Source organism: Oncorhynchus kisutch, linkage group LG23 (assembly GCF_002021735.2).
Source record: "Oncorhynchus kisutch isolate 150728-3 linkage group LG23, Okis_V2, whole genome shotgun sequence".
In the NCBI taxonomy this organism is placed as follows: Eukaryota; Metazoa; Chordata; class Actinopteri; order Salmoniformes; family Salmonidae; genus Oncorhynchus; species Oncorhynchus kisutch.
Window position 1 is genome coordinate 20211539 of NC_034196.2, and position 26831 is coordinate 20238369.

Sequence of the window (26831 nt, forward strand, 5' to 3'; positions counted from 1 at the left end):
CACAGGTACCAAGTGCGCAGTCTCAACGGAACAATCGCTGCTAACTTTCAACAGGAGGCAGACCGTCGCTAACTTGCCCTTCTAAAAGAATTCATTCCGTTATAAAGTAGGTAACGTTAATATGATACAAATAATGGTAATACACCGTGTAATTGAAATGTAACTACCATTGATTATTCCGATTAAATGTTATCTCAACTAGCTAAACTGCTTGTTAGCCAAAAAATAACTAGCTAATCCTAGGCCCAATTGCTAGGCTAGATAGCTAGTTATGTTATCCGGAGAGGGTGGACATTGACTAGTTTTGCTATTGCTGGCTAGCTAATGTTAGCTAGAAACCACATGCTACAAAAAACACATAGCTAGCTATTTCATCCATAGCGTCGTTGCTAACAAACGTAGCAATGTACTGTATACTAAGTATGAAAACGTTAGCTGGATTAGAGGTTTATTGTGGATCAGATTATTATCAAACGCTTTGTTTTTCCTTGACCAAGATCCTGACCTGACCCGAGAAGGTGTCGTCAACAGGCTTTTCTGCAAACAAGCACGGACACACGTAGTTTAGCATTAAACACCAACAACACAACGCCGGAATGTTTAACCCACACCACCACCATCAGCAGCAGCAGCAGCAACAACAACAACAGCAACAGTTTCACCGTCACCTGCGGCAGCTTCAGCAACTGTTCCAGCAACCCCCTCCACCGCCGCCGCCTGCGCCACCACAACCGCCTCCATCGCACCATGCACCCAGGCATCATCATCATCACCACCAAGGAGGACGGTAAGAAATGTGAACTCGAGGTCGTGGATCAGCAGGCCTACTAAGGAAATTGCCACCGCTATCAGAGTGCGCTCCGGGTCGTAAGTTAATTAGGAGCGTTTCGTTCTATGAGCACTGGACGTTCTGGAAGGCCAAGAATATGGAAGGCCAAGAGATTCTAATAATTTTACCCGGAACACGTTTTAACACTTAGAATTATAATTTTTCACCCGATTTTTTTTTTTATGTGTCAAATGTCTTTTTTTTTCGCCTGTTCAGTGTGTGTTTACAGGTGATTTGAACACTTGGTATGGTGTTCATTACACCTGTTCAGTGTGCATTTACAGTTGATGTGTCTCTACAGATGATCAGAACGCTTGTTATGGGCACATTTTACACGCGTTCATTACACCTGTTCGAAAACAGCTTATTTTGTAGCTAACGTCACATTATTATTTTTTTGTTTATTTGTATGTATTGAAAAAAACTCACATTTTTTTTTTTTTCATTTGAATTAGCTATCCATACTTTTTCCTTGTCTAAAGTATCAAGCTAAGTATAAAATCAAAAAAATTAAGTAATAATTATGACAGGTTCCATCCACCAGATGGGATTGTTGTGGCAATTATCTACTTTTCCAAACCCGTTTGTTTGATGAATAAATTAAAGCAATAGTCACTAAACTTTCCAAACCACAAAGGCTGAATTAAAATGTTTTATAATGTAATTTACTATTGTTAACAATTTGACCCATATTCAGAAACCTCTCCCTCCCTCCCCGAGTAAGCGATTCATCACAATGGGCCTAAAGTCAAACTCCCGGAAATTGAGTCTGGAAGGGCTACAACGAAATGTACCTGTTACTACACAGGCATTCAGAACGTGTGCTGTGGCACAATTTCATGCGTCTGAAGGTACGATATTCAAACAATCTAATCACCTGTAAATGCACACTGAACAGGTGCAATGAATGTGTGTAAAAATGCCCATAACAAGCTTTCAAATCACCTGTGAACACACTGGACAGGTGGGAAAAAATCATGTGTACAAAAAATGACATTTGGCACTTGAAAAAAAGCACGTGAGAAATTTGAATTACAAGTGTTAAGACGTGTACCAGGTATGACGATTAGAACCTCTTGGCCTTCCAAAGGAGAAGGGTTGATCCGAGCGTTTTTACCTCACAACGGCAGTCAAGCACCCAAGCTAACAGGAAAGGGGTTACCTAGTCAGTTGTACAACTGAATGCCTTTAACTGAAATGTCTTCCGCATTTAACCCAACCCCTCTGAATCAGAGAGTTGCGGTGGGCTGCCTTAATCACCATCCACGTCTTCCTTTCCCGGGAAACAGTGGATTAACTACCTTGCTCGGGGGCAGATCTACAGATTTTTACCTTGTCAGCTCGGGGATTCAATCCAGCAACCTTTCGGTTACTGGCCCAGCACTCTAACCGGCTAACATTGGCTAGCTTGCTAGCTACTTCCAGACACAAATGAGAGAACTTTGACCATTTTACTCACCCTAGCAGAGTTGGTTAGGCTGTTTTCATGTTAATAACTGTGCTTCTGGCAATTTACTTTATTTTTTTTGCCCAAGTTTACGCATACCAGTCATATTCAACGGGTGCTGCTATACTCTAATTTTGCAAAAACAGCCCGCCCAGCAGCGGAATGGCGCCGTGTGTAAAAATTCTAGGTTTTCCTATAGTTTTAAGGTTTTCACTCTCAAAATGTATTTGTTTTATAGAATAAAAAAATTGTTTTAAGTCACCAACAATGCTTATACCACACGGGCAGTGGCGACTCGTCATACAGGGCTGGTGGCGCATACAAAGTTGGTCTCTTTTTTTTGCTTTCTTAAGGCAGCTCCAAAATGCAGGTGGTTCAGCTTAGCTCAGTGCTTTCTGTGGTGGTGGGGCAGCCTTCAGAAAATACGGAGAATAGGGGTTGGTAATGTTTTATAGTTACGGTTTGATTGGCTCATTATTCTGTCACTCATGGGGACGGTACGTCATTGCAAAATCGAAAGGTAGAGCTAGAAAACTCAAGCCTCTTGGGTGCTGCCAGAGTTATATTGAAGTGCTCTTCCAAGAAGGCTCAAGGTCATTGGCCACAGATAAAATTACATCAAATCACATATCTACAGTAGCATTGATTGGACTGATCATGTCAACATACATTCAAAATCTTAGCAAACTAACAGTCATCGTGAATGAAGTCTACAATCTACGGTCAAATCCTTTTCATTCCTAGTCATGAAGAGAAATTACAGATCAAATGTATTGGTGCTCATCGGCCATACTAAGTGTATGTTTTGTAGTAAGCTGTTAGTACCCCATGTGTCTCACCCTAATCATTTGGTCACTTTTCCCATCATAATTTTGCCTATTGTTCAATCTTGGTGGTGCACATGTAGCCTGTTTTAGAGAAATGTAGTCATCGATTATTGTAATAGCTTTAATTGTCTGCTTATGTGCCCCCTTTATCCTACGGTTCTGACTTGGTGTTAAGGGAGAATACTGTCAGAACGACCCATGTTCTGAATTCTGTCGCTGTACATTTCAATAGTGCTGGACAAATAGTTACAGTGCCTTACATAAGTATTCAACCCCCCTTGGCATTTTTCCTATTTTGTTGCATTACAGCCTGTAATTTATCGTATTTTTTTTTTTTACACAAAATAGTCCAAATTGGTGAAATGGAAGGGGAAAAAAGTTGTTTAAAAAATTCCACAAAAAAAAACTGACAAGTGGTGGGTGCATATGTATTCACGCCCTTTGCTATGAAGCCCCTAAATAACATCTGGTGCCACCAATTACCTTCAGAAGTCACATAAGCTAGATTGCACACAGGTGCACTTTATTTAAGTGTCACATGATCTGTCACATGATCTCAGTATATATTCACCTGTTCTGAAAGGCCCCAGAGTCTGCAACACCACTAAGCAAGACGTAATACCAAGCAGGTGGCACAATGAAGACCAATGAGCTCTCCAAACAGGTCAGGGACAAAGTTGTGGAGAATTACAGATCAGGGTTGGGTTATGAAAAAGATCTGAAAATTTGAACATCCCACAAAGCACCATTATTCAAAAATGGAAAGAATATTTCACCACAACAAACTTGCCAAGAGCGGGCCGCCCAACAAAACTCATGGACCAGGCAAGGAGGGCATTAATCAGAGAGGCAACAAAGAGACCAAAGATAACCCTGAATGAGCTGAAAAGCTCCACAGCTGAGATTGGAGTATCTGTCCATAGGACCACTTTTAGCTATACACTCCACAGAGCTGGGCTTTACAGAAGAGTGGCCAGAAAAAAAGCCGTTGCTTAAAGAAAAAAATAAGCAAACACGTTTGGAGTTCGCCAAAAGGCATGTGGGAGACTCCCCAAACATATGGAAGAAGGTCAGATGAGACTAAAATTTAGCTTTTTGGGCTTCAAGGAAAACGCTATGTCTGGCGCAAACCCAACACCTCTCATCACCCTGAGAACACCATCCCCACAGTGAAGCATGGTGGTGGCAGCATCATGCTGTGGGGATGTTCTTCATTGGCAGGGACTGGGAAACTGGTCAGAATTGAAGGAATGATGGATGGCACTAAATACAGGGAAATTCTTGAGGGAAACCTATTTCAGTCTTCCAGAGATTTGAGACTGGGACAGAGGTTCACCTTCCAGCAGGACAAGGATCCTAAGCATACTGCTAAAGCAGCACACAAGTGGTTTAAGGGGAAACAGTTGAATGTCTTGGAATGGCCTAGTCAAAGCCCAGACCTCAATCCAATTGAGATTCTGTAGTATGACTTAAAGATTGATGTACACCAGTGGAACCCATCCAACTTGAAGAAGCTGCCTTGGATGGGCAAAAGTCCCAGTGGCTAGATGTGCTAAGCTTTATAGAGACATGCCCCAAGAGACTTGCAGCTGTAATTGCTGCAAAGGTGGCTCTACAAAGTATTGACTTTGGGGGGGGGGGGGTGAATAGTTAAGCATGCTAGTTATGCAAGTTTTCTGTTTTTTTGTCTTATTTCTTGTTTCACAATAAAAAAATATTTAACATGTGTAAATCAAATGATACAACCCCCCCAAATACATTTTAATTCCAGGTTGTAAGGCAACCAAATAGAAAAAATGCTAAGGGGGTGAATACTTTCACAAGCCACTGTATACTGATTGCGTCCATCACAGCTCGCTCATTAATGTCTTAGTCAAAATTACGGATCGCCTCCTATCTGTTCGTTGTCCACTTATGCCATAGTTTGTGCATCTCAATTGGCAGTAGAAACCACAATTCTTTAAGCAAGTCAGCAATATCAGCTATGTTTTTTTCTAAGGCAGGAAATGAGACTGAATGAACTGTTTTGCTGCCAGACAAGGCTCTGCTGGTAGCCAGGTGTAGCTGTGGTAAGGTGTTGGGACTTTGCTTTTGGGACAGCTTAATGTGGGTATGGTTTGTCACTGTTATGGTGCAATTAATGTATTGTTTAGTGTTGTTGGCTTTGCTGGCATGCTTCTTTTCAGTTTGCCCCATCAAGGGGTGGCAGGGTAGCCTAGTGGTTAGTGTTGGACTAGTAACCGGAAGGTTGCAAGTTCAAACACCTGAGCTGACAAGGTACAAATCTGTCATTCTGCCCCTGAACAGGCAGTTAACACACTGTTCCTAGGCCACCATTGAAAATAAGAATTTGTTCTTAACTGACTTGCCTGGTTAAATAAAGGTTCAATTTTAAAAAATGCTAAAATCACCACTACACACCAGGATAACATATTTTAGGTCTGGGGAAGAAACAAAATGGGTGAGGGTGTAGTTGCTTTTAATTCAATTGTGCACCTAGCAAGAGACCTTTTGGCTAGTGGGGTTTCTGTACTGTAGGCTCCAATGTAGTGGCAGAGTTTTAAAAAATCATCATGAAATTCTGCCAGGTAGGCCTACTTTGCAGTGAACATTTTTAATAAGGAAGTTTTTATCTGCAAAGCCTTTAGGGGTGGCAGGTAGCCTAGTGGTTAGAGCGGTGGACTATTAACTGTAAGGGTACAAGATGGAATCCCCGAGCTGATAATGTGGAAATCTGTCGTTCTGCCCCTGAACAAGGCAGCTGACCCACTGTGCCTAGGGGGTCATTGGAAATAAGAATTTGTTCTTAACTGACATGCCTAGTTAAATAAAGGTAAAAACAATTACAAGTATATTCAAACAGAGCATGATGGCTGAGTTGAGCATCGCAAAGATCAAACTGACTTTGGACCAACCTTTTTCAATGCTTTGCAGACCCATTGTTGCCTTAGTTAGCATTTACTGGTATTATCATAAGTTGAAACATCTTTCCTACCCTACCGATGTCGTTCAAATCTGTGAGCTGCTCAATGCGACAACCAGTTAAGCTCTCTTGCGGGAAATGTTGCCTGATTCCTCTGAATCTAGGTGTGTGCGGATGAAATATATTTGTGATTGTGTAGGCTACTTTGTACATGATTTTTGTATTGTACTACATAATTGATATGGCGTAAACCACATTTATGCCTACATTTGCATTCAGGCCCGGTAGCCTAAAGGCCTACTTCTAAGCGTAGTCCTTTCTCAACATTGACAGTAGCTCTCCAAACAAGACCATGACTAAATTGACAACTCGTAAATGGAATTAAATTAACCAAAACTTGTTTCTCACAAGTGTAGCATAGGTTGTGAGTTCTGCAAACAATGTGTCCACTCTGAAAGGTAAGACTGGAATAATATATTGAATGCGTTATCAGAAGTTACTCTAAACGAACATTGTAGATTAGGAATTAACATTAAAATGTACTGCTGGTTATATGTGTAATGGGGATTTGATATACACAAACAATTCACACGATGAAGTTATGAAGCAATGACTGAACAAATTGGCGGGAGAGCATGTTCTGGAGAGAGACGTGCATCTTAGCCACACTCCCCTTGGACTGTGCCATCCACGCGGCCTCTGCAATGTATTAGTTTACTGAGATTGGCGCAAGTCAGACCGGTGTCAACTGTACCATGAAAAAATATATATTTGCTACTGCTCTACTAAAACAATCTACCAGTCGACTAATGGGGGTCCGTCTTAGACGTGAGTATATGCAATGCTCACTGAAAGAAAGAAAAACGCTGTATACCCTCCGCTACACCACTGGTTGCTGATATATCAGGCAGGTGGTGTGAAGTTTATCTTGGTTGAATTTTCCAGGGGTGCGTTCAGGTAATGAAACATTTCTCTACGTTCTGTAACGGTTTGTAAGACTGTTTTTGCGTTTCTGGAGAAAAGAAACGTGTCTTAGCTAAGTGTGGTGGTTATGGTGTGACCATTTGCAAAAACCTGTGCAGCACACCCCCATAATCACAACCTTCTTCAACCCCGGGGTTTATTCACTAGGAAACAACTTGAAGCCAACAGAGGTAAAGAGAACTAAACGGGAGGGACCTACCTGATTGTATCCAATAGAAACTCGCACTTTCCATCGCAAAACATTTTGCTATTGTTTGCTACTATCTTCGTCTAAATTAATATACCCATGGTCATTCAGAACAGTGTAGTTTCTGTGGAATAAACTTTGGAAACTGTTCTGTCCTGCTGAACGCACTCCACATTGAATGTTTTAATAGTATTTGTTATCGAAATGAACGTGGCCAATTGTTTGACTTTGGCTGTATGTGTGTAAATATACTGAACAAATATAAACGCAACATGTAAAGTGTTGGTCCCATGTTTCATGAGCTGAAATAAAAGATCCCAGAAATGTTCCATATGCACAAAAAATCTTATTTCTCTCATTTTGTGCAATGTGTTTACATCCCTGTTAGTGAGCATTTCTCCTTTACCAAGATAATACATCCACCTGACACGTGTGGCATATCAAGAAGCTGATTAAACTGGGGACCAAAGGCCCCTCAAATGTGCAGTTTTGTCACACAACACAATGCTACAGATGTCTCAAGTTTTAAGGGAGCATGCTGAGTGCAAGAATGTCCACAAGCTGTTGCAAGAGAATTGAAAGTCAATTTCTCTACCATAAGCTGCCACATCTTTTTAGAGAATTTGGCGGTATGTCCAACCTGCCTCACAACCGCAAGATCTTCTAACACCAGCCACCCGGAATGCTGATGAAACTGAGGAGAATTTCTGTCTAATAAAGCCTTTTTGGGGGGCCAAGTTGTGTGAAATCCATAGATTAGGGCCTAATGAGTTTATTTCAAATGACTGATATCCTTTATATGAACTAACTCAGTAAAATCATTGAAATTGTTGCATGTTTTTTAAATATTTTTGTTAAGTATATAAATACTGCTCAGTAATGCCCATTCCCTCTGTTATGACCAGGGCCATGGCTGTACCAGGCCCTGCTCCTCCACCTCCCCGTGTGGTCAACATGGCCACTCGGGCCTCCATCATGGCCCCCAACCCAATGTTACAAGGGGCTATAATGATGCAGCAGATGCAAGGTGAGCGCATTTCAGAATGTCAGAAAACGACAGATTAACGACAGATTTTTTTTTTTCGGTAATGTGGTACATAATTTTATCTACAGCTGGTGCGTACGTGAAAAAGCTGTCCGTTTCTAATAACTGTTATCACTGACTGTAGAACGCCTTGTAGTTCCGAAAGACCACCTGATAGAAACTCTGGCACTACCCTACTGCTGGAAAAAGTGGTGGGAAAAGTACCCAATAGTCATACTTAAGTTAAAGTAAAGGTAACTTAATAGAAAATGACTCAAGTGAAAGTCACCTAGTATAAAATACTACTTGAGTAAGTCTAAAAGTATTTGTTTTTGAATATACTGAAGTATCCATTTTTAAATTCAATTCGTAAAATGTACTTAAGTATCATATTTCTTATATTAAGCAAACCAGACAGCACAATTGTCTTGTTTTTGTATTTACAAACAAAGCATTTGTGTTGAGTGAGTGCCACATCAGATGCCAAAGATGTTCTCTTGATAAGTGTGTGTCTTGGACCATTTTCCTGTCCAAATGTAACAAGTACTTTTAGGTGTCAGGGAAAATGTTGGAGTAAAAAGTGCATTATTTTCTTTAGGAATGTAGTAAAGTAAAAGTTGTCAAAAATATAAATGGTAAAGTACAGATACTTTAAAGTACTACTTAAGGTATTTTTACTTAAATACTTTACACCAGTGCTGAAAGTTTTTCCACCAATGATTTTTTTTTTCTCCTCATGCTCATCTCCTCTCGCACTTTCTTCCTACCTCTATCTCTCCTGTCTCTGGCACTCCAGGTAGCATGCAGGGCTTTGCAGCGGTGAGTGGGCAGCAGTTCACCCAGTTCTTTGCTGCAGGGGCCCGGTCCTCTCTCATGGGCCCTGTACCCATGGGCATGTCCATCAAGAACCCCCACATGGGCTTCCCTGCCCGACACTACCACCCCCACTCCCGCTACTACAACAACAACAACAACAATGTAATCAAACCTCTATTTAACTATGGATAATTACAAGGCTCTGAGCTTTCTGTTTGACAAGCTAACAGTTTTGTGTTTTACTCAGTTGTTGGCTAAGATAGTTTCGCCCCACAGTATCAAAACAATGAGGAGACTTGATGATAATTGCTTATGGAAATTCTGAATTGGTCAATATTATAATCTTTAACATTTGAGTCCTCTATACCTGTTGCACACATTGATTGCTGAGAGAGCAGTTGAATTGTTGATCAAATGCCTCACCCTGTTCATGTAGGACTACGGGTCACGGCAGCCGGATCGGAAGAGGGAAAATGAGCAGAGAGCCTTGGGGAGCACATTTAGCCGACCTGCAGCCAGCAGGACAGCAGGGGAAACCAATGATAAGGCTCTGAAAGGTAGGACCGTACCTGAACACTCACTGCTAGCTGGTGTTGCCATCTCATGTTATCATTTGTTAAGGTTTTATTTGCAGCTAGTGAGATCTGAGGCATGAAAAAACACTTTTTGTGTTTTTTTTGGGGGGGGGGGTTGCTTCCTCTTTTCCTATTTCTTCTTCTCTGTTTTTGAGTGGGTGTGAAACCAGTAATTCTGTGGTTGGTACAGTAGCACATGACAGCCCTGTCTCTCTCTTCCTGCAGATGGAAGAGTGGGAGGGCCAGGTGGACAGGCACAGCCTTCAGTGCAACCGGAGCCTGAGGAGCCAGCATTGAAGAAGCAGAGGACAGAGGTGTAAGTAGTACTGTTTTGAGTTTGAATAAATGCATTCCTCGTGGGTCTTTGCATTTTATTTCAGCAAGCCATGACACCCACCATCAAATTGCTTTGAAATCGTTTCTATACTTAGAAACAGATTAGATTAGCATTCCTACAACGACATTTTGTTGCGATATAATTTGATATCTGAGAAATTAAGCTAATTGATAGTACCACAAGCCACCCACGGACCCTCCACGCTGGTGATGCATGGGTTCTCATAACTGGGCAGATTTCGGGTTATTAGATATTGTGTGTATGAAGGGCATGTAGGTGGTGGGCATGTTGAGTAAAGAAAACAATACCTTACATTTATGGATTCATCATTTTTGTGAAATGTATATCTATAGCCTACATTGCTGTTTTTCTTTCATTATTTTAGGCTATCTGGTATTTAATGTGTAAGTAAGCCTGTAAACTTTAGGGCCTAACTGTACGCGTGCTAAATAGCCTACATGCCAATCGCCTAATGCTTTTGGGAACGGGCAGAAACGGTTAACATCGATCCACGGAGGCAAAAAGGACCATGTTAGAGTTGAATTCATTAAAAGAAAAGCTGCAAAATGGAGCGTTTACCATAAAGAGAAGGGAGGGCCAGAAAAGTAATGTTTGGGAAAGATTTGTTGAAGTGGTAAAAGAGGATGATGGCATTGCCGGCTATGTTGTGACGATTGTGCTACTGTTATAAAAAAAATGAGCAGCCCATGCTTCGGTTTTGTTTACCTGGCCATTGTTTCAACTTTTTTTGTGTATGTCGCACAAATCTAATACCTAATATTAGCATTTTCGCACTTCATATCCAGATCATCAATAAGTAGCGTCATTGATTTACACAATCAATTTTGGGGGTACTTTAGGATGATTTTAACATGAAGCAGGAACATTCTAATATAGGTACCATTGACTTGCTTTGGATTTGTGCCACAAATGCTAAAAAATAAAAAATATATGTATTTGAAACAGTGGCAAACAACCAAAGCATTGTTTGCCATCATACCTTGTCAATAGACTGCTTACAGGTAAGGGAAATAATGTAATTTGGGTGAACTATCCCTTTAACGTTACGGGAATCTAAAACATTTTTATTTCACTTAATAGCAGGAACAGCACCATTTAGTGGTCAGAACCTGGTAATATCAGAATGTAGGTTGGGACATAAACCTAACAACTTAAATGAATAATTTCTCTGAACGAATACATTGCATAGGATGAAGAAACCATACTCCACGCTGCAGCATCATACTAATTGTCAAACATAAACTGATACTGTACACTCGTTGTTGGGTGTGGGGGTCCGTTGGTGGCTTTTGACAATTGTTTTTGTGATTACTAGATTTATTTTATTAGATGTATTTTTCGAATCTGAGGTTAGGTACTATTTTTAGTGATTATATGAATCCTAAAAATGAAAATGGCCAATTTGGGTGCAATTAATTTCTCAGATATGAAGTTATATTTCAACAAAGTAATGTTGTAGGAATGCTAGTCTTACCTGTTTCTAACTACAGAAACTATTTCACAACAATCTGAGCTGGTGGCTGTCAAGCCTCTTTCTTGTTTTGCTTATGTATATCTTCAGATTAGAATATCTATATGCTGTGATGAGTCCTTGGAGGGTAGCAGCTAGTAGTGACACGTATCCTTTATTTCGCTGTCCCAGGTTAGAGGAGACTGTGGAGCAGCCTCCTGAGACAGGCGGGGTCCTGAGTGCAGCAGAGTATCAAAGCCCACCGGTTGACTGCCAGCCTGGAGGTTTGTGTTCTCATACACTACATGACCAAAAGTTTAAAAAAATGTCAAAAAAGAAACGTCCTCTCACTGTGAACTGTGTTTTATTTTCAGCAAACTTAATCATGTGTAGGGGGGGTCGAAATCAAAAGTAACAGTCAGTATCTGGTGTGGCCACCAGCTGCATTAGGTACTGCAGTACATTGCCTTCTCATGGACTGCACCAGATTTGCCAGTTCTTGCTGTGAGATGTTACCCCACTCTTCCACCAAGGCACCTGCAAGTTCCCGTACATTTCTGGGGGGGAATGGGCATAGCACTCACCCTCCGATCCAACAGGTCCCAGACGTGCTCAATGGTATTAAGATCCGGGCTCTTCGCTGGCCATGGCAGAACACTGATATTCCTGTCTTGCAGTAAATCATGCACAGAACGAGCAGTATGGCTGGTGGCATTGTCAGGCTGAGCCTGCAGGAAGGGTACCACGTGAGGGAGGAGGATGTCTTCCCTGTAACACAGAGTTGAGATTGCCTGTAATGACGACAAGCTCAGTCCGATGATGCTGTGACACATCGCCCCAGACCATAACGGACCATCCACCTCCAAATCGATCTCGCTCCAGAGTACAGGAGTCTGTGTAACGCTCATTTCTTCGACAATAAACACGAATCCGACCATCACCACTGAGACAAAACCGCGACTCGTCAGCGACGGTGGGTTTTTGCCCATAGGCAATGTTGTTGCCGGTAATGTCTGGTGAGGACCTGCCTTATACAACAGGCCTACAAGCCCCCAGTCCAGCGCCTCTCAGCCTATTGCGGACAGTCTGAGCACTGATGGAGGGATTGTGCATTACTGGTGTAACTCGTGCATTTGATATTGCAGAGCCTGGACTCGAACCAGGATCTAGTGGCACAGCTAGCACTGCGATGCAATGCCCTAAGCCACTTGGGAGGCCTCGGACAGACAATTTTTGTACGCCACTCACTTCGGCACTTGGTGGTCCTGTTCTGTGAGCTTGTGTGGCCTACCACTTCACGGTTGAGCCGGTGTTGCTCCTAGACGTTTCCACCTCACAATAACAGCACTTCCAGTTGACCGGGGCAGCTCTAGCAGGGTAGACATTTGACAAACTGACTTGTTGGGAAGGTGGCATCCTATGACGTTGCCATGTTGAAAGTCAATGAGCTCTTTCATACGGGCCGTTCTTCTGCCAAGGTTTGTCTATTGAGATTACATGGCTGTATGCTCGATTTTTATAGACCTGTCAGCAACGGGTGTGGCTGAAATAGCCTAATCCACTCATTTGAAGGGGTGTCCACATACTATTGTCTATAGTGTACCATTCCAGCAGCCATTCCAAGCCTCTTACTCCCACAGAGCTACAGCCATATCTACAGAACACCATAGATCGGTAGATCTCTGTGGCTTAAGCATTGGCCTTTCACCTTTTGACTTGGTAGGACTAGTTCTCACCTGTTCTTTCCAATAACAGACTGTGTCATTCTGGAGGAGGGTGGGAGCATAGCTGAACCAGTGACTGCAGAGGCAATGGAGGAGAGCAGAGCAGCCGAGGTGAGTTTTATTTGTTACAGAGGGCTTTACTGAAGCCTAAACCGTGATTGTAGTGCTAGTCCAGATGGGTAGCGGGGCACTGATTTTTGCTCACAGAAGGTGAGATGACCTGATCTGAGGGTCCTTGTGTATGAGCAGGTTCAGAGTGGAGTGTCGGCCATGCCAGCCTCTGAGCAGCTGAGTGGTGAGAGCCAGGCATTCACTCCAGGCCTGGAGGACATGGCAGAGGGCAAGGCTGCCCCAGGGGCATTGGAAAGGGGGCAGGAAGAGGGCAAGGAGGGGGGTGATGCTGCCAACAAGTTCTATTGCTACATCTGCACTCTGGCCTGTCACAACCAGCAGGTAGAGTACCCCCTGAGGGTGTAGAGTGGAATGTTTGCGTTTGAATGGTCCAAGGCAAGCACTCAGCTTGACCCTTCAGCGACCCTGTTAGTCAAGTTCATTAGCTGCCACATGGTTGAGCTGTCAGCCCGAGGCTAATGAGACAGGAATCCCTCTGTGTCCCTCTCTTCACATCTCGCTGTATCCCTCTCTCTTCCTCGTTAGGACTTCCAGAGCCACATGAACGGCCTGGTCCACCAGCAGAGGATGATGGAGATCCAACACATGTCCAGCGCCTGTCTGGTCACCCTGATGCCCCGTGTCCAGGATTCACTGCAGGGAGGCTGCGGAGACAGCTCCTCCTCCAAGGACGGGTCAGTACTAGTGCACGTTGGTGACATGTAAATGGGATTTAAGTAAGACCCAATAGTTAGGCGATAGGTACCGAATTAAACAACTGACTGTAACAGCAAGGGTCTGCCTAAAATTGTCCAATAAGAAACACTTGTTTTCCGTTGAAAAAAGTTTTGCTATAGTTTGTCTTTGTGCAGTCAATAGCGTAATCCAATACAACAGAAATATGTGTGTAGTTCTCTCAATCGCCAACACACGAATTCTAATACAATTACATGTGTAAATAACTAAAGAAAATATATTTTAGATACAGCTCAATACATTAACTCTGTAACCCATTAAAGTTTCAACAAGTAATATAACAATTCCACAACTACCTAATACACACATCAAAGGGATGAAATAAGAATATATGCATAAATATATGGATGGGCAATGACAGAGTGGCATAGGCAAGATGCAGTAGATGGTATGAGTAATGCAAGATATGTAAACATTTAAAGTGGCATTATTAAAGTGACTAGTGATCCATTTATTAAAGTGGCCAATGATTTGAGTCTGTACGTTGGTAGCAGTGTTAGTGATGGCTGTTTAACAGTCTGATGGTCTTGAGATAGAAGCTGTTTTTCAGTCTCGCGGTCCCAGCTTTGATGCACCTGTACTGACCTCGCCTTCTGGATGATAGCGGGGTGAACAGGCAGTGGCTCGGGTGGTTGTTGTCCTTGATCTTTTTGGCCTTCCTGTGGCATCAGGTGCTGTCGGTGTCCTGGAGGGCAGGTAGTTCGCCCCCGGTGATGCATTGTGCACCCCCCTCTGGAGAGCCTTGCAACCAGACAGGATGCTCTCAATTGTGCATCTGTAAAGGTTTGAGGGTTTTAGGTGACAAGCCAAATTTCATCAGCCTCCTGAGGTTGAAGAGGCGCTGTTGCGTCTTCTTCACCACACTGATTCCACAGCACACTGATTCAGCCCGACAGGATGCTCTCAATTGTGCAAAAAGTTTAGGTGACAAGCCACATTTTCTTTCAGCCTCCTGAGGTTGACGTGGGTGGATCGTTTCAGTTTGTCTGTGATGTGTACGCAGAGGAACTTAACTTCCCACTCATGTAGCTGCGTGTGTGTAACACAGAGAGAAGAAACCCGGCCCACAGCTTTGGTGTGCTACCTGCAAAATCCACTACACCAGTACAGTCTTGGTGCACCGCAGGACCAGAGAGCACAAGCTGGCCAGCCGCACCTCCAATCCTTCCTGTACCGTCTGCAAGAGGCACTTCAGGAGCCCACTCCTGTTCCTGGAGCACATGCAGTCCCAGGGGCACAAGCAGAGAGTTGACGAGGTGTGTGTGTGTGTGTATACTCTGCCTCGGCAGCTTGGAAATCCAATAAATGTATTACATTTTTGGAGTCCCTAGTGGCCCCTTATTTCCTACGTACAGTATGCACTACTTTTGACCAGAGCCTTATGGTCCCTAGTCGAAAGTAGTGCACTAAATAGGGAAAGTAGGGTGCCACTTGGGCCCTAACCCTTGTCAATCCATTCCCTCCTTATTCACTGTTCTGTGCTCCTCTCACTACAGCTTCGGGAGGAGGGGGGGCCAAAGGCCTTGGCTGAACTGGTTGCCATGGATGCACAAGGTTGCTTTGTAGACGATGGAGACGAGGAGGAGGCATGTGAGGAGGAAGAGGGGGACGAAGAGGAAATGGAAGATGGCGGCGAAGGCAGCTCCGATGGGAAGGTTAGGCATATGCGTGTACACGCCTTTTCACACATGGGGATGGGCTTTTTTATTTTTTACTGTTATTAGTACTCACATCATTTTTTGGAATGGAAAATATATATACTACCGTTCAAACGTTTGCGGTCGCTTAGAAAATATTTTTTTATGGAATATCTACATAGGCGTACAGGGGCCCATTATCACCAACCATCACTCCTGTGTTCCAATGGCACGTTGTGTTAGCTAATCCAAGTTTATCATTTTAAAAGGCTAATTGATCATTAGAAAACCATTTTGCAATTATTTTAGCACAGCTGAAAACTTGCGCTAATTAAAGAAGTAATAAAACTGGCCTTATTTAGACTAGTTGAGTATCTGGAGCATCAGCATTTGTGGGTTGGATTACAGGCTCAATGTCCAGAAATAAAGCACTTTCTTCTGAAATTCGTCAGTCTATTCTTGTTCTGAGAAATGAAGACTTCCATGTGAGAAATTGCCAAAAAACGAAAGATCTCGTACTACTCCCTTCATAGACCAGAGCAAACTGGCTCTAATCAGAGTGGGAGGCCCCGGTGTGCAAGAGAACAAGTACATTAGTGTCTAGTTTGAGAAACAGACGCCTCACAAGTCCTCAACTGGCAGCTTCATTAAATAGTACCTGCAAAATGGACACAATGTGTTTTTCTTTAAAAACCAAGGACATTTCTAAGTGACCCCAAACTTTTGAACGGTAGTGTATATTTTTTAGAACATAAGGTCCCACACTGGGATAAATGTGTGCATTTATCTGTATCCCAACAGTGCACAACAATGCCTCATTTATCGTAACCATTACAGATAGAAAATCCCAATTGCTAAATTGCCTCGTATATTCAGTCAAGAAAACAACTACTGCGATTTAAGATTCGGGGCTCAATTTGGTGTGTTGAATTTTCTTTTCTGGTTTACGAACCAAAATCTGTCTTTTTGATATTGCCCTACCGACATGTGACAGTTTATTATGCCAGTTCTTTGGAATTTTCTAAAAGGATTTTTTTTAAATCCACATTGAACAGTGCAAGGGGATGAATTACAGTCACTGCATCTGTTTGGTGAGTAGACCTAGGCTTAATGAAGCTGATGACAATATGCTCTTTGAAAGAAATAAAAAATTTTTTTGCATATTGCCATTGTGGAACCTGTATGTTTAGGGGGTTTATATCCTAGACTAATTAATTGTAAATGGCACTAGCAGTTTGCAGTTTGCAAAGTAGCCATATATATATATATCCCAAATGATTGACTGAAGCTGGGAAATGTGTTGACTGAAGCTGGGAAATGTGTTCCAACAACTAGCTGCAGTTTTGGAATAATTACATCCATTCAATTTTTTTGCCTATATATATATATATATAGGCAAAAAAATAGAATGGATGTAATTATTCCAAAACTGCAGCTAGTTGTTGGAACACATTTCCCAGCTTCAGTCAATCATTTGGGATGGAATGTAGCTTGTGTATGTTTTTTATATCCACTGTTTTTTAGAAGCATTTATTTCTGTAGGCCTAAAGGGACCCTGTGTAGCAGGAGCAGGCGGAACACGAGTGAGACATGGAGGGGAAAGGGAATTCTGTTTCTTTTTTGATGTGCCCCGCAAATGCACATGTACAAATGGAACACTAGTAAAAGCAAATGAACTTGGTCTTCAAGACAACACTTTTCTTTTTACAGTATTTGAAAACAATGATCTCTGGTTAAAGAGTTTTGATGTCTGTTTTCCTAGTCACACCACGTCTCTTTTCCAGCTCTTGCTCTTTCTCCCATGCGCACATTCACTTTTTCCCCAGCATCAATATTGTTAGGAGACACAGACGTTTCAGGAAGATAATATATGTCGTTGTTGGTAATGGATCTATTTGGTAATGTGTGTATTTGGTGTGGCAGGACGTCTGGCCAACCCAGATGGAGGTGGCTCTACTAGAGGATGTAGATGAAGAGGAGGAGTTTGACCCTGACACAGTGTACGGTGAGTGACACACCCTACACGAGGACACGCACTGTCTGAGTCATTACACAAGACTCACTGACTTGCCATAGTCAAATGAAAGCCATTCAGAATCAGTCATTAGTAAGTGTTATATATTTAGCTATATATTGCAAATTATGATTTTATCATGTGTGATTCTGTTGTCATTGACTTACCTCTCTCTGCCTGTCTCCCAGGTTCTAGCTTTGTGGTTCCTGTGGCTGGGTTCCTCTGTAGACTCTGCCAGCAGTTCTACCATTTTGAGTCCTCAGCCCGCCACTTGCACTGCAAGTCACTCAAACACTTTGAGAACCTCAAGGTTGGTTGTATAATCACATTTCTTGTGTATGGTTGTGTATGAATTAAGACACCACACATCAAATGAACAGGTTTGCCTGTCTGTTGTAGTCATCTCCTATGTGTTTTTTGCCTTCTCTCCCCTACAGAAGTACAGGGCCTTGCGTAGCCAGAAGGATGGGACAGTGGAACCTACTCCCATAGACGGTACGGACGGCGATTCAGAGTGTGATAGTAACCACACTGTCTCAGATTCAAACAGCCTGCCTTCAGAGCTCCTCAGCAGCCCTGCCTTACTGCAGCCCACCATCTCCATCACCAGACTGAAGCCCTCCAGACCCTGCCCTGAACCCCAGAACAACACTCCCTCAGCTTCATCCCTGAAGGACCTCACCACCACCAGCAGCTCTGTGGGGACTCCGGCTCAAGCCTCCCCAGAGAAGCAGAGCCCAGTAAACCCTGAGGACAAGGAGGAAGAGCCAACCCCAGAACAAGCGCCAGTCGCAGAGGAAGAGCCAAGCCCAGAACTAGCACCAGTCGCAGAGGAGGAGCCAGCACCAGTCGCAGAGGAGGAGCCAGCACCAGTCGCAGAGGAGGAGCCAGCACCAGTCGCAGAGGAGGAGCCAGCACCAGTCGCAGAGGAGGAGCCAGCACCAGTCGCAGAGGAGGAGCCAGCACCAGTCGCAGAGGAGGAGCCAGCACCAGTCGCAGAGGAGGAGCCAGCACCAGTCGCAGAGGAGGAGCCAGTCATGGGAGAGGCAGAGAAAGAGCCAGTGGCAGTTGAGGAAAAGTCAGCCCCAGTCACAGGAGAAGAAGAGGCAAAGGCAGCTGCTCCAGAAGAGAAGACGGGCAAAGGGAAAGCAAAGGGCCCATCCAAAAGGAAGTCCGGGAGGACAACACGGAGACGTTGAGGAAGAGAAAGCAGGAGAAAGAGAGGGGGAGCGGAAGAAAGAAATAATATCCAGTACAATCGCTACCCTAGGACAGGGTACATTAGCTCAATAGACCTGGAAACTCAAAACCGGTGATCCTCTAACCTATATTTGTAGGTGTTTAGGTGTTTCATTTTTTTAAATAACACAACTAGATAGAAATGACTAATGTGCATTCAGTGGAACCTGACTGAAGAGAATTATGCGGAAACAAATTGTGGCTGTGTGTGTTGCTGTCATAGTGTGGAAAGGGTCAAATGAAAATGAAGGTCTGTTTTTAGTTTATACATGTCGTTCTAGTTAGCTAAATGTCTAACTCAACACATTGTTGCCAGCTTTAGGAAGGGAGTGGTGTTTTAGTCCAGGAACCGAGTGAATCTTTATAGCAGGCGACTTATCTGAAAATATTTGTGATGGGGGTGGGAATTTAAAGAGTAAATGGTACTGTTTGAATGTCGAGTAACTATGAACCTTGATTTGATCCTAGCTTTGTTGAAGTGCTATTGTCCTTGACATTTTTTACACATTCTCTGAACTGTTCTGGAGATTTCTTTGGATGTTAGCAGGTGAGGGGATTGGTTAGAGGGGGGGTTTGAAAGGGGGAAAGTCTTAACTGCGTGGTCTATTTAGCTCAGATACACCCTGAGCTGCTGCTTTCCCCTCACTATACTGCTAAATACATTTTGAATTGACTTGTTTAGCTCTTTAACCCCATGATTGCTGAAACTGCCTACATCCCACTGGTTTCACTCCCAATTTGCACCTGAACCTCCATAAGGCTGTGCGATAAGGCTCATGGTTTTGACAAGACTAAATTATAGATTATGACAGGACTAAATTATAGATGTTCCTGCAATGTTAGGAAGCAGAGCATGATTTTAGGGTGCTTTGAATATGGCTGTTAACTCATAATGTTCTATTATAACAGTTGTCTAGTCTAACCGAACTTGACAACTCCTGAGACCATAAAACGATCATTTTAGATGTGGCTGGAATAGGGAGAACACGTTGGCCTAGAATAGAGCCTCTTTGCCAGAGTTTGTTCTCAAGAGACAACCAGTTTTATGTGAAGTTCAGTGCGCACTCTTTTTTTTTTCCCCTCACAGTTGGAGGCATTAGGCCTACCTATTGCCAGCTAATACAATGAGGGATTTCCAAACCCTGTCACCCCATTTTAATGTTAATATTTTAGAAATTCCTGAACTGAAAGCAATGTTGCATTAACAAGCTTATGCATCACAAACATGACATTGTAAAAGAGTTGTAGTTTTGTGCTGGTTTTCCATCCTTTTTTTTAAACATTGAGTTGGTACTTTTTTTCTCACACACCTTGTACACTGGACTAGTAAGAGTCATTTTTTTTGTTTAAGTGTCTGTACAAGTGACATTGCATGACAGTTGTGACTGTTCACATTGGTAACATTAATATCAAGGTTATCAACATTATTGAAGTGGTATGGATGGACTTGGAGTTTTTCATAACAATGAGACCTGACTTGGAGAAACAAAGGCAGCGTTTAGTCAGGCAGCCCAATACTGATCTTTTTTCACTAAGGCCGTGTTCACAATTGACAATCTCATGCAAATTCTGTTATGAGAATATGAAGATGCATTGAAACGACAGGTCTAGATGAACAAAAGTCTCATTGTGGTTGGAATAGTTTAGATCTGGCTGACTGCCTCAGGTGCTGGTCAGAGACTCATTGTGTGGATTTCTGTCTTTTTGCAATCAGGTTACCAAAAGTGAATACAGTGGGCAATGTCACAGCACTCCGCCCACAAATCTCCAGAAAATGTATGTTTTGGCAGCAAGAGACACCTTCTTTCATTAAATGTTGATTAACTGGACGAAATGCGTTCCTAGTGTGAGGAATGTGTTTGCTGGCTTCATAAATGTTAGCCCACCAGCTTATTTGGAAAAAAATATTTTTGTTTGGAGTTATAACCTGTTTGCAATCCCTTTTAGCTTTGCTTGCTGGCTAACTAGCTACTGCCATCAAGTTGTCAGATTTAGCCTGTTCCAGCGTTTGAAGAAAAAGGGAATCCTGTGACACAATGTGGACGTGTTTGGAATTCCATTATCAGAATAAACGTTGCATGAACTGTCAAGTCTAGACACGGCCTAATTGGTCTTTAAACCAATCAACTCTGAAAAATATCTGATGTGGAAAAAAATCTGTGGTTAGTCACAATACCAATTTAGTGGGGGGGGGGAATCAGAATTGGATGTTCAAATGCAGCCTAACTGGTCAGGAAACTCTTTGCTTTGGGCACGGAGAATGAAGTGTCTTTTCCCCATTGATAGCCAATTAGTGTAGAAGTTGTTTATTTTTTTTCTCACGCATATCTTGTTAGCTCCAGTACACTGGACTGCGTATAGACGGGCAGCCCAATTCTGATATTGTTTCCTCTATATGGACCAATCGCATCTTTTTTCAAAAAGCTGATCTGATTGGTCAAAAGACCAGAATTGGACTGGATGTCCAAATGCAGCCATAGCCATTGAGTAGAATTGTCTGTACAAACATTGCATGGCAGAGTTGTCACCTTACAAATTAGTAACATTAATATCAACAATAATGAAATTAATAAATTTTATATTACTTGGAGTTTTTCATAATCATGAGACCTCAGCGGGGTAATCTAACTGGTCCGGAAAATCTCTTGGCTCCAGGCACAGAAGGAAGTGTATTTTCCCTAGTGGTAATAAATGTGTAGCAGTCTAAAAGTTTCAAAAGCTGAGAACCAGCAGTTCTGATTTTGAAGTACACCAACAGAAGAAATTGAATGATTCACCAGATTGTGATCTATTTAATTGACGAGACGTGGATAACCATTTGTCACTGGCCTCTTGGTGAGAGGAGACCTGAATATAGGATAATTGTTCATAAGTTATAGACAGAAATACATAAGACCGAATCAAGTAATGTAGCACTCCAGTAGAGTCCCCAATCACAGCCACTGTATTTTTTTTCAAGGAACATGTAAGGAATAAGTCTCTCCCAGATGATACTGATGCTTTCAGTGAATGGGCAGTTGTTATTAGTTCACTTGTACAGCAGAAGAGCAGATGCATAGACTGTTTACACAGGCAGCCCAATTTTCAGATTTTTTTTTCTGATGTTCTTAGTCAAAATACCAATTAGATCAATTGGGCTAACTGTGTAAACAAACCCATATTGGCTTTGATGAAAGCAAGCTCATTTGTCTTGTCTCTGGTTTGTGTCCCACTGAAATATTATACAGGACCAGAGCATGACAGAAAGGGTCATTTATGTGACATTTCAAACAGCTGTATGTTTCTTAATGTATTTTTATTCTACAAATGACAAACCGATGAACAAGAGTGTTTTCTAGCAGCTGGAAGTTTCATGTATTTTTGGGATGTTTTCTGTATTGGGGTCATTTTAATTTATAATAAAATTTGACAATTGCCTCACTGTGATTATTGAATATCGCATTGTTTTAAAGAGCTAGTTCTTGACGTTAGTGATTCAAGATGTCACACTCAGATAATTAACAGTAACACATTCACACATACAACTCTCCTTCCGTGGCCTCCAATTGCTCTTAAATAGAAGTAAAACTAAATGCATGCTCTTCAACCGATCGCTACCTGCACCTACCCGCCTGTCCAACATCACTACTCTGGACGGCTCTGACTTAGAATACGTGGACTACAAATACTTAGGTGTCTGGTTAGACTGTAAACTCTCCTTCCAGACCCATATCAAACATCTCCAATCCAAAGTTAAATCTAGAATTGGCTTCCTATTTCGCAACAAAGCATCCTTCACTCATGCTGCCAAACATACCCTTGTAAAACTGACCATCCTACCAATCCTCGACTTTGGCGATGTCATTTACAAAATAGCCTCCAATACCCTACTCAACAAATTGGATCACAGTGCAATCCGTTTTGTCACCAAAGCCCCATATACTACCCACCATTGCGACCTGTACGCTCTCGTTGGCTGGCTCTCGCTTCATACTCGTCGCCAAACCCACTGGCTCCATGTCATCTACAAGACCCTGCTAGGTAAAGTCCCCCCTTATCTCAGCTCGCTGGTCACCATAGCATCTCCCACCTGTAGCACACGCTCCAGCAGGTATATCTCTCTAGTCACCCCCAAAACCAATTCTTTCTTTGGCCGCCTCTCCTTCCAGTTCTCTGCTGCCAATGACTGGAACGAACTACAAAAATCTCTGAAACTGGAAACACTTATCTCCCTCACTAGCTTTAAGCACCAACTGTCAGAGCAGCTCACAGATTACTGCACCTGTACATAGCCCACCTATAATTTAGCCCAAACAACTACCTCTTTCCCAACTGTATTTCATTTTAATGTATTTATTTATTTTGCTCCTTTGCACCCCATTATTTTTATTTCTACTTTGCACATTCTTCCATTGCAAAACTACCATTCCAGTGTTTTACTTGCTAAATTGTATTTACTTTGCCACCATGGCCTTTTTTGCCTTTACCTCCCTTCTCACCTCATTTGCTCACATTGTATATAGACTTGTTTATACTATTATTGACTGTATGTCTGTTTTACTCCATGTGTAACTCTGTGTCGTATCTGTCGAACTGCTTTGCTTTATCTTGGCCAGGTCGCAATTGTAAATGAGAACTTGTTCTCAACTTGCCTACCTGGTTTTAAATAAAGGTAAAATTTAATATATATTTAATATGTCCAAAATTCAATATACTGTTAAATCTGACAAGGAAAAACTGAATTGGGAAAAAGTGGAACACAAACACATTAATCTCTTCTTGCATGTCACAGAAAAATATTGACCAATCAAAGCTCACATATGATTTGTAGTATTACCCCATAGAGGTTAACTTAGCTGCTTACCTACCACCAGTGTGTTCATTACATCTTACAACAGAAACTGTTTACCATCTTAGAGCCAAACATAGCAAATGAAACAGGGAGGGACCTACCTGAATTTGTGCAATAGAAACTTGTTTTCATTGCAAAACGTTTTGGAACAGAAACCAATTCGGCAAAATGAATACACCCCAGTTATGACATGAATCACAGTGTATTCTGCATGCTTTACACCCCACACCAAGCACATGGATACATAAGTACTAATCATGGGGGCAATTGACTATATGGATAGCTAAGCTGAAACATTGGTATACATAGTAAGTAGTGATGGTGGCATAAACTAGTCACTTCAACACAGAATGTACTCAGCTTTTGGCTCTTTTACTTAACTAAGCAGGAACCATCTTAAAAGTTCAACAGCTGCATATCGATTAAAATGGTATAGTTTAGTGGAGGGTTCATAAGTGCTACATGAAAGGGACAGAGAAAATCCTATCACATGAACACTTGAGAAAAGGAAAGATGCTCATATTGGTAGGTGGAATGTTGTTTTGTGTAACATTGAGTAGTCCAGCTTTATCCTCTTCGCCCTTCAGAGGCCGGAGAATCTTTGTCCGGGGACTGTTGATCCTCTCCTGGGGGTGTAGCGGTGCTCAGTTGAACTCTGAACTCCTGCCAGGCCTGCCAGTTAGATTCCAACAGTTCATGTAGTTGGTCATTCAGTGAGTCGTTGCGTTCCTCCAGGTCATCCAGGCAGGAGTTGATCTGATCCAGCAGTGTTGATGGCTACATACTCTTCCAAAAGAGAGTGATATGAGAACAGCAAAGATGTGCAATTCCTAACAGACAAATACAGACACCCTATTGGCTTATGTACACAGCTGTGAATGACAACACACACAGTTTTGTTTTATTATCCTTGTGGGGACCAAAACATTTATTCCATTTCTAAATCCTATGTTCCCTAACCCTTAACCTAAAATAGCATTTTTCCTCATGGGGACCGGCGAAATGTACCCACTTGTCAGAATGTTCCTTGTTTTACTATCCTTGTGAGGACTTCTGGTACCCACAAGGATAGTTAAACAAACAAAAAAAACGCACACTGCATCTCTTAAATCACAGCCGCAGAGATGATGCTTCCGTGATGACATCTGAAACATACCAGTATTACCTGAATTCATCTTCATTGTCAATGATGCCATCATCAGTTGAGATGTTAGGATCTCCATTTGGTCCAGACATATTGTTGTTTACTTCTTCTGCGGTTTAACAGCGGTTGACATCCAATTTGTTTCATTACCGCCATCTACTAGACTGGAGTACAACTCCATTATACTTTGCTTGAAAAATACAAATGTACTAAATAAATACCCTACCATCTAACACTACACTCACTAATTTCAAAATTATATAAAATTAAATGAACACCACCCTACCGCACTAATTAAATGTATTTACTCCTACCTCATGCCATCACCCTGAAAGGATGGGACGTCACCACTTAACACACCCTGTAACTCTTCTGATGTCAAGTCTAGCACGCCCATATACCTCTCTGCAGCTGCCACCACAACCTCAATTTTCCCGAGACTTCCGATCCATCCCTTCAGTACAATGTGACAACTAATGCACTACTCTAACCCTGGAAACCTCAACCTGCCTCTCTCGCAAGGGACATTTCTGATCCCCAGTTCCATGGGCACACCAACAATTAACACATTCCGCGACTTTCCCCCATACTACACATTCCTTTGTCTCATGCCCTGCACATTTCTAACACCTTGGACCCTCCCTCCTACACACTGCTGCCACATACCCATAAACTTGACACCTGTAACGTCGTAATGTATTCGGCACATCGCTCGTACAGGATTACTTATATATCCAAACTTTATCGGGCAAAGACTCAACTTCAAAAAAACAGACAATGACTTCCGTTTCCCCACCCTGTTTGCGTCGCATCAAACGACGATCATCACATACACCGGGAATATTTCCCCTCAGCTGGTCAACTTTGATATTTACTGCTACCCCTGTTATCACTCCTTTCATTTGTGCCCTTTTCTTGAGAACGAAACAATTCACTTTTCTTGCCCTCATTAGTTTTACTCCAAGCGTATTCTCCCTCTGCCTCACAAAAACACAAACAGTTATCACTAGACCACTTCTAGTTACCATCACCCAACTCTTTTTTTCACCCACCGTGAAACCACACATGGATCAGCAAAAAGGGAAGAGTACGCTTTTTTCCATAAAATTCACTCTGTCACTCTTCTTCATCCTGATCCTCGGTGCATACCTATACAATAACTTCACCGAACCTACCACATAGGATACTTCACACTTATTCACTTCCATTTCTCCTCCTGTCTTCAGCTCCCCCTGCTTACACTTTCTACCATTCTTATTTAACAAACCATCTCCCCTTTCCCACAATTTTTATCCGACACAAGCCCTCTCTTTTTCCCTCCATTCTTCCTCCGTTTTCCAAGTATAGGTCTCCTTGTGATAATACTGCTGCCCCACTACTGACACCCATCTTGTTCTTGCTTTCTCTAGGGACTCCATTTCCGCCGAGCGCTCTTCTCCCTATTGTTGTTTACGTAGAATTAGCTACACTGAGAAAAGATGCGTTAGCTGGCACTGCAGCCCATGTAGCTAACGTTAGTAACTTAACACAGATAAACGTTTACTTACATTACTATGTTCATCACCAGTGCACTTCACATATAGTAGGGGTTTCTAATATAATATTCTACTGGAAAACAAAAACCTAAAAAGGACTACATCATAACGCACAAATTGGATTTAGCTGGACTGCTAGCTAACAACCGCAGCCTGTCACTTAGTGTCAGATGACTGATGATGACAACACTGAGAAACAAGATCCCCGACATGACCCAATGTTCAAACATTGCTTTACAAATACTTCAAGAGATCTATATCTACAATATAGTTGGCCTTGCAATTATGAGTTAGAAACTGTATATCAGACTGAGACGATAGAATCAAATCAGGCCGTTTTGTGGTCAGTTTCGTGATGTAGTTTATTTTGTGATTTTATATTATCTTTGGCATATCCCCTCTGATATCATTAATTTCAAC

At 42.3% G+C, this 26831-nt stretch overlaps 1 protein-coding gene and 1 long non-coding RNA gene across 4 annotated transcripts; one reads left to right on the plus strand and one right to left on the minus strand.

Moving 5' to 3' along the window:
* Window positions 1–14: 14 nt before the first annotated feature.
* Window positions 15–22321, plus strand: LOC109879869 (uncharacterized). The gene is made up of 15 exons (XM_020472061.2): window positions 15–106; window positions 498–787; window positions 8103–8224; window positions 9018–9199; window positions 9474–9594; window positions 9838–9928; window positions 11613–11704; window positions 13176–13255; window positions 13394–13597; window positions 13802–13950; window positions 15060–15267; window positions 15508–15666; window positions 17572–17653; window positions 17851–17972; window positions 18100–22321. Exons 2-15 carry the CDS (start codon window positions 597–599, stop codon window positions 18859–18861), a joined length of 2565 nt encoding a protein of 854 aa, XP_020327650.2. The 5' UTR covers window positions 15–106; window positions 498–596; the 3' UTR covers window positions 18862–22321.
* Window positions 21749–26628, minus strand: LOC109879854 (uncharacterized). 3 transcript variants are annotated; one of them, XR_004205079.1, is made up of 4 exons: window positions 26424–26628; window positions 25543–26315; window positions 24898–25040; window positions 23934–24518 (listed from the first exon to the last, which is right to left on the minus strand). It is a non-coding gene; the product is annotated as an uncharacterized LOC109879854 (long non-coding RNA). The 3 variants fall into 3 exon arrangements; XR_004205078.1 differs by having other exon boundaries at window positions 21749–24518; window positions 24898–26315; XR_002253608.2 differs by lacking the exon at window positions 25543–26315 and having other exon boundaries at window positions 23554–24518; window positions 26424–26603.
* Between the last annotated feature and the right edge of the window lie 203 nt (window positions 26629–26831).